Source organism: Bison bison, unplaced genomic scaffold (assembly GCF_000754665.1).
Source record: "Bison bison bison isolate TAMUID 2011002044 unplaced genomic scaffold, Bison_UMD1.0 scf7180017864472, whole genome shotgun sequence".
Lineage (NCBI taxonomy): Eukaryota > Metazoa > Chordata > Mammalia > Artiodactyla > Bovidae > Bison > Bison bison.
The window spans coordinates 10,299,956-10,308,843 of NW_011495033.1; the positions used below are offsets into that span (position 1 = coordinate 10,299,956).

The following is an 8,888-nucleotide window of genomic DNA, read 5'->3' on the forward strand; positions in this document are numbered from 1 at the left end:
TCTGGGGATTTGTTTTGAATGTACACTTGAGTGAATGGGCTGTGTTAAGCAAAAGAAAATGTAGAATACTACGTTACACTTCTCAGGGGCGGGGTGCTGCTTAGGTGGTGGAGAGCAGGGGGAGGGGCTGTTACAGCTCGCTCTGCAACGAAACAGGCTTCCCTTTAATGAAACAGGCTTCCCTTTAATATCGACAGAGGGAATGGGAGCTGCTCTGCAGTCCCAGGCCTAGCTTGACCCTAAATACCCTGAAACGGAGATTATGATCACTCAAATGCCTTACCAGTTCCAAGAGGCTATGTTATGATCAGTGATTCAGGTTTCCAACTCTGCACTGCCTTAGCAGCAATTCAAGAGTGTGAAAAGGAGCAAAGGGTCATCTCAACCTAAACACTGGAGCTGAGGGAAGCTGATGCCCGCCAAGGAAGCAACCAAGAGTGAGTGCAAATGGTTCAGAAAACACAAATACCAGAGAAGCTAGGTCAAGTACATTCATTCACTTTAATTAGCCAACGTTAAATTTTCTTATTTCTGTATTTAGACTGGGGGAGGATTTGGACGTGAGAAAATTATAAAACTTAACTGTCTTGGCTATTCCCTAAAAGACTCTTTTCTCCTCTGAATATTAAAAACTAATTACTTGAAACACAGGAATAAATGAAAAAAATATATATATATATCACCCCTGCAGTGGCCTTCTCTGTGCCCTGTCTGGGTCCTGAATTGGAGATTTTTTGAATGGGATCACAAGGTCTGTTTTTCCCAGCTTTAAAAAATGGTAAAACTACAAATGGGTTATCTTTTTGCCAAATCCAGTCTGTAAACAGTGGAGTGGTCTATATGTTCTGATCAGGGAAAGTGGCTAATCTACTATATGCAGCAGGGATGAATGATAACCAAGAAAACAGGCAAACACCACCATGATCTTAGATCAGCATTCTACAACTAATACCACCCCACACTACCATTTATTAATTACCAAGCAGCAAGGATTATCAGATATCATATGGCTTTATCTTGCCCTGTAAACTGACCTCAAAATAGGACATGCCAGATAAGAAAGAGAAATACTTTTAAGTCTCCAACTTATAAAGAAAGTCTTACTTTTCTGGCAAGTAACGTGCCTCCTTGCTCATGGAGGATACAAAGCCTTTAAATTATCCCCTGTGAGACAATCTTGAAGTCTGTGGTAGATAAAATCATAGTAAACAAACTGCCTGTGAACACTGGTAAAACAGAAAAAACACCTGTCTGAGGTCCTCTCCTCCCCGTCTTTGTACTGTAAACCCGAGGGAAGTTCCTGTTTGGCCATGAAGATTTTAACAACTTGCTGATGTTTATGAATCTGTGTAACAATCACCATTCCTTTGCCTAAGCACCTGGCTCCCACAAAGGCGGGAGGGTTTGTTGGGTCACTATAATTCCCAAGATGAAAACTCCACAATTGTGACTTGCTCCAGCCTGAAAAATAATTACCTGAATTCGAAGTCATGGGAACAGAAGGACTCAGGCCAGAATCACTACAAAAAAGAAGAGGAATTTAAACTTATGTCACATCAAAGAAAGCAATTCCCAAAGCCCACGATCCCGGGTAACATTTATCAGGTCAGCTACTTTGAAGAGAAGTAATGAGACAGACTAGACTATGTTTTTACAGGCTATCCCAACTGTACACAACTCAGGAAAGGAAATCAGGAAGGAAACTGCTTAGATTTGTTAAGAAGACATCCTGGTATGGCACATCACAGAGACCATTCATGAGCAAAAAGCAGGCATTTGATCTTCCAGTGAAAATCACACCAGTAGATACAGAAGAAGAAGGTGTGGCAAGGGAATACATTAATCTTAAAAAATAAGGCCAAAGTAGCAAAGTAGGATTCTAGGAGGCCAGTTACATTTCTCAAAACTGTCAGTACTGTACTGTTTGAGACAGCCTGCTCAAGTTTTCTGAATTCTTCTAGCTACCTAATTATTACAGCTCTGCCATTTAGGGTAGGGCACCCATGGGACTGTCTGAAAATACGGGTAAAGGCCGAAAGCTCCATGAAGGTGTCCCCGGACTAACTCCTCACATGTCAGCCTGCCGGCGGAGCCACTGCTGGCAGGCGCTGCTGTCCTGGATGTACTGGAGGACCTCAGAGAGCATGGTGCGCTTGAGGCGCTCCTCTTCACGAGTCTTCTTGAGGTGATCATAGGTCCTGGCACCTGTAGGTGTTAGAAAAGTGACTACAATGACAAGGTAGTAGAACTAACCAAAGGGCTTCCTAACTCATCAACAAACAGTTCATCTTTTTTAATTTTTAATTTTTGTGGCCTTGCTGTGAGGCTCGTGGGATCTCAGTTCCCCAACCAAGGATCAAACCCAGGCCCATGGCAGTGAAAGCGCAGAGCCCTAACCATTGGACACCAGGGGATTCCCAGTCGTTTTTTAATTTCCTTTGAAAAACTGCTTCCAGAATTATTTTTCTAAGAGCAAAGTGATTTCCCCTAGTTTGAAATCTCTTTTTTGATAAGAAATGAAAATGTGTTTATTCCTTTTCTACCTTTAAGAAATTTGAGAGAGGGAATCCCCAAAACAGAAAAGTACAAAGAAAGTTGGAGTTGCTCATATTTCCATCCCCTAAAAGTAACTTAATACTGTTATATTTACTTCCTGCTCTATTTTTTCTATCCATATATTTTTTCAAGTCACACAAATGCTATGCACATACACTGTTCCTTAAAAACCAGTTAGGATTACAAATAAAAATAAATCCTCTTTGACTATTACTATTCTGTTCACCTCTTTCCTGGAGACAGCCAGCATCAGGCAACCCAAATCTGGCATCAGAGTCTTTACACGCATCTTGCTAACAGCTGTATAGTGTTTTCCACACTATTAATGTATAAAAATCCAAAATATCAAACCAGTGGGTTTCAAGCCAAGTTCCACAGAGGCCCAGGTTACCATGAAAATATCTCAGGGATTACTGTGAACATACTGGTGGTCCTGGGCTCCACAAGACTTCAACCTAAGGAGTTCCACTTTTATTTATGGGTTAGTACTCCACATTAAATTTCATTTTGTAAAATTTCCAATGTTAGAAATAAAGAGCCATTTTGCTGGGCTGAACTTGAGCACTGGGTGAACGGGTGACAGCCTTCAACCAACAGGAAGGAGGACATGCTGAAGACCATCCCCAAAACAACAACAGAACAACAGAAACTGCCATTTATTGAGGATTTGGTGCGTCAGGTACTATACTATGTTTTCATGCATCATCGCTAATTTAATCTTCACATGAACTCTAAGAGACTTGGAAAATTGAAACGAATAGAATTATAGATCTGGTAAAAGAGCCAGAATCCAAACCCAAGCTGTCCAAGCCTAGACTTCAGCTCTTAACTGCTAACACAACTGTCTTCTCTTACAACCTGGCTCTACTACAACTAGTTACTTAATCACTTTCATCCTTAGTTTCTCTATTAAATGAGAATAACAATACCTATCTCTTAAGTTCAAAGTGGAAGTCAAGTCGCTCAGTCGTGTCCGACTCTTTGCGACCCCATGGACTGTAGCCCACCAGGCTCCTCCGTCCATGGGATTTTCCAGGCAAGAATACTGGAGTGGGCTGCCATTCCTTTCTCCAGGGGATATTCCCAATCAAGGGATCGAACCCAGGTCTCCAACACTGTAGGCAATGCTTTACCGTCTGAGCCACCAGAGAAGTCCCTCTCTTAAGTTGGTGAAGTACAAAGGGTACAGTCCAATGCATGGTGAATGGTTAGGTGCCCTGAATATAATCATCTCTAACTCAAGTAACTGGGATGCAAGTGCCTAGAACCAACTGAAGTGTGCTTAATGGGAATGATCAGATGATGCATCACTAAATTTAAAAAGGCTGAGGCTAAAAGTTGGAATACAAAATCTTTTTTTTTTTAAGAGGCCACAACAGAATCCTAAATCTCAAACAGCAACTCTGTCATACTTTTTATTTCACCTCAGATAATCTATATAATGGTATTTATAAAGATTAAATAGATGAAACTTATTGGAAAGATCAAAAACTCATTCTGAAATGTGAAAGCTTGTTTATATGTTTGGAAGGCACCTGCCCTCTGATTTAGTGTGGAGCACAAGCATACTTACTACAAAAATTGGTAATGCCTGCTGTCCTGTATTCCTGGAGCCTTTTGATTTCCCTTCGGAGTTCAAATTCCACTGTTTATCCCCCCAAAAAAGAGAAACATCAGAAAAACAACATCAACATCAATGAGCACTTTTACTGCTAAATATTTTCAGTAATTCTGCCTTCTATAAAAGACTGGGCAATTCCATTTGGGGAATCCTAATTGTTGCTAATATCCCATTAGAAATTTTACTTAAGAGCTGACAAAAATGTACTGCAGTGGTCTTTTGGCTTGTCTCCAGTTGCAGAAAGCAGCTGGAATTGTTTCTTAGAAACAATTCATAGTGACCTGGCTGAATTCATTTAGCTACAGTAGTAATGAATATAATTTCTTAAACCACCAAGTTTCCCTGCTCTACTTATTCCTTGTTAAAAGTTGTAGCCACAAAGACAAATTTCCGTATGAAACCTGTCTCTGGTATTACATGACACAGACCTTTTTGCAAGGGAAGGACAAAATTCTGTGCTCAAGTTCCTGATGGTTTCTTTACAGCTTTTCTCTTATAGGGACAAAAGAGCAGTGTGTTTTCCATAAACCAAGATTTCTGCCTCCACTGAACACACAGATCAGGTTGCACTGCTCAGATTATTATGTGATGGAATGTTCAAATCTGGGTGCTTTGAAAAAGCAGATGAAGGAAGAACCTGGACAATCCACGGGGTGTAGTTCCCTGGAGTGACACATAAACCAGGGATGGTACAAACTGGGACAGGAAGTAAAGATGAGCCACCCAGGATAAATCACACAAAGAATGCCAACTAAACAGGGTGTCCGTGAGGACAACCAAGCCGGTTCAGATAAATGCCTGCAGTGTCATGCAAGAAATATCTGCACGATGAGAACAGGATACAAGCCTTCATGAAGTACCGTCCTGAACTAAATTTGGGAGTCAAAATCAAATACCTGAATCTCATGATGAGAGGCACAGACTCAGCCCCTCAGTCCAGACTGTTTTATAGTCCAGGCGTTACTGCCTTAACAACTTCAATTTTTTATAGTGAGAAATCAAATGGTAACTATGTAGATCTCTCTCAGAGAAAAAAGGCAGGAAAATGATGGAAGTGCTATATATTATTTCCATGAGTCAACCAACTCTGTCCCCACCTAGAAACTAGTTTTAATACTAAAATAATTATGAACAAAATAATATGATTTGCTTCAAAATAATCCAGTTGAGGATGGGAAAGGAATGGGTGGCAAAGATGACACTGGATCAGCCAGTGGATGGTTAACTGCTGAAGTTGGGTGATGGATACATGTATATCATAGTATAATGAACCCCATGTATTTGCATACTCCCATATTAAAAATGGGGGAAAAAGCTACTAAACTACTGTTTATCTAAGGGGGGGGGAAAGCCACTAATATTTTTAAGCTTTCTTCTCCATTCCCCAAGTTCCAAATTTATCTCAGAGCAATAAAGGGGAAGAAATAATTTAAAAAAAAATCCACTTACTTACAGAATTTCACAAAAAACACCATTATCGTTCCTGTTTATATAAACACACACACACACAGAAATATATGGTCAAGGTTAAAAAACCACCTACATGCATGGCTTTCAATGAACTTGTCATGCTCCACCGGCCCCACTATCCTTGCAAATCGCCTCATTGTTTCATAAAGATCTTGGACTTCCTTGGGATATCGTCGTTCCATTACTACAGGGAAAGTAAAGAATATAAAGATCCCTAAGTTTTCTGTATTTTTTTTTTAACAAGTAGTAAAATGGAAGAATATTATTCTTAACCTCACACGATTAATTTACTCATGACAGGAAGCAAACCAGAAAGCTAGGGAATGCAGCACACTAATCATGATGCTAACAGAACCAGAGGGACTACGTCTCAGGGACGCTGTCATGGCCGGAGAGCACCTGCACTCTGGCGACCCCCACACCTCGCTGTCTCTCAATCTGCACAGGGGCGGGAAGTGCTGGCAGTAACAGGAAGGACACGGCAGATCATGCATTCTTAGGAACAATGTAGGGCAAAATCTCCGGTATTGACCTCTGCAGAACAAGGGACGTGAGGACATGCTAATTCATCTAGAAGAGGTAGATCAGTTTGGCAAAAGTGTGTGATCTCTCCCATGTCCCACTAAAAATCTTGTCTGTAACTCCATATCCTCAAGTGAGGCGTTTATTTTTTCACTCTCTACATGGGTCATTTTGCCTTTCTCTAAACTTAACTACCACAACATAATATACTACGAATGAAGTTATATTTTAATAACTATCATGGAAGCAAATGGTCATATATGCCACCTGGGATACCCTTACAGGTAGCCAGAATCAGCACCTTTAAGGATCACTACTGACCAAATTTCTAATAAAAAGAGCTATCAGCAAAAAGAGGGATAGGAAAACCCACCAACAATAATTGGTAGGTTGGAATGATCAGGAATTCTCGAATTGCTACTCAGTCATTTCAATAAGAGTAACTAGGCTACCTCTGTCCACTCTCAGGCTAAAAATACAGGCTGTTACTTATGACAGTTACTTAAATTGTCGTCTTTTCAGATGAATCTCTTCCTTAGCAGGAAAATTCTTGCCCACAAATTCTAGGGGCTGATTTGATGGGCAGCCACAAATTCATTTTATTCACCACCAAACAACCCTACTTCTACAGGAATAATACAAAAGTTTGGAGTAATTTAGTCTGATGACAAAGCTCCTACGCCTACGATAGTAAGGTCACACGTGCATTCAGCACAATGGCAAGTGAAAACCTCTCAGACCACACTGCATATGCCATGTCTTTCTTGGAAGCAACAGAGCCTCCCCTCAGGTCTATCTGTAAAAATACAGTTAAAGAATAAAGAGGCTAAGCTGACCTCTGTCCACCAGCTGGGAACAGAATTTATGCAAGAGTCAAGGTCTACTACATACAGGTTAAAATCCAAAAGCCCAGCAATTTCAGACATAGGAACTCACTACCAGAACATGACCAATTATTGTCGACAAAAAGGGCAAGGGAGAGCTGACCTGGAGTTATTTTTGCAAACCCACAGCTCGCGATTAGGACGAGGCTAAACAAGCAATAATGTATACTGGCAGAAGGAATATAAATTGATATAATTATCTTTCAGGAAACAATCCAGCAGCATGTGTTAAGCATTTTTAATAATCATGTTCTTTGACCTAGTAATTCCACTTCTCGGAATCTATCTTAAAAAAATTCTAAATGCAGGCAAAGCTTTATTCACAAACAAGTTTACCTTTGTGCTATTTTTAATGATTTAAAAAAAAACTGCAAATATGCTAAATATCCAATAATAAAGACAGGTTAAGCACATCGTATATTATATGTAAAGTTACTGGTATAACATATTTTGTAACATATTAGAAGGGATATCATCAAAACACTACAATCGCTTAAAAAATGTGTAGTGGAAAATGAAAAACTAAACGACATAAAATGTAACCTACTTATGATCATGACTCTGCTGAAAGATATTCAACCCAAGACTGGCTGACCTGGACCCTCCAGTGGCAGAGTGTCAAACCCTGTAAGATTCTATCAACTGGCATATGAAGCACAATCTCATTAGGTTACTTTTACAAAACAGAATCTTGTGGCATACACCTATTATAAACATATATAAATACTGCAATTATTATGATATGATTCTTACGTGCTAAACAAACTCTACAGTGTAAAAGAAAACGTAGAGAAACTCTTTCTGCCCAGCCTGGATACCACCAATATTTAAGAGTAAGGTCAAAGTTAGCAATCACTTAAAAATCATTATAGGTTTATTTTCATCATGCAATATTAATGTCTTGTTTGTTAGCGCCCCCACGATGCAAAATAAAGGTGTCACTTTCTGTTAATTCTTTCCATAAAAATATTTTCACAACCCGATGATTACAGTTATATTATGTTTAATATATAATTCTGAAACACAATCCTATTCAGTTTTGGAAAACGATCCATTAATATTCAGGTTTTAATTAATACACTAATTTAAAAAACATTTCTCATGCTAGTGTTATTGACTATATATTACTGGTTTGAGACTCTTAGTATACAACAGAATTGCCTTGAAGACTTTAAAAAAATAGATGCTGGAGCTCTACCTCCAGAGATTCTGACTTAATCAGAGGTGACTGTTGGGCATCATAAATTTTTAAAGCTCCCTCAGTTCAGTCGCTCAGTCGTGTCCGACTCTTTGCAACCCAATGAATTGCAGCACGCCAGGCCTCCCTGTCCATCACCAGCTCCCGGAGTTCACCCAAACTCATGTCCATCGAGTCGGTGATGCCATCCAGCCATCTCATCCTCTGTCGTCCCCTTCTCCTCCTGCCCCCAATCCCTCCCAGCATCAGTCTTTTCCAATGAGTCAACTCTTCGCATGAGGTGGCCAAAGTATTGGAGTTTCACCTTTAGCATCAGTCCTTTCAAAGAACACCCAGGACTGATTTCCTTTAGAATGGACTGGCTGGATCTCCTAGCAGTCCAAGGGACTCTCAAGAGTCTTCTCCAACACCACAGTTCAAAAGCATCAATTCTTTGGCGCTCAGCTTTCTTCACAGTCCAACTCTCACATCCATACATAACCACTGGAAAAACCATAGCCTTGACTAGACGGACCTTTGTTGGCAAAGTAATGTCTCTGCTTTTCAATATGCTGTCTAGGTTGGTCATAACTTTCCTTCCAAGGAGTAAGCGTCTTTTAATTTCATGGCTGCAATCACCATCTGCAGGGATTTTGGA

At 40.1% G+C, this 8,888-nt stretch overlaps 1 protein-coding gene across 2 annotated transcripts in view; it reads right to left on the minus strand.

Moving 5' to 3' along the window:
• Window positions 1-8,888, minus strand: part of TADA2A (transcriptional adaptor 2A) — a 46,511-nt gene that overhangs the window by 3,499 nt on the left and 34,124 nt on the right. For both annotated transcript variants that reach the window (XM_010861545.1, XM_010861546.1), the window contains exons 11-14: window positions 5,721-5,831; window positions 4,130-4,201; window positions 2,073-2,205; window positions 1,477-1,520 (exon numbers count right to left, since the gene is read on the minus strand). In XM_010861545.1, coding sequence (XP_010859847.1) covers window positions 1,477-1,520; window positions 2,073-2,205; window positions 4,130-4,201; window positions 5,721-5,831 — 360 coding nt within the window. The remainder of the gene's footprint in view (window positions 1-1,476; window positions 1,521-2,072; window positions 2,206-4,129; window positions 4,202-5,720; window positions 5,832-8,888) is intronic.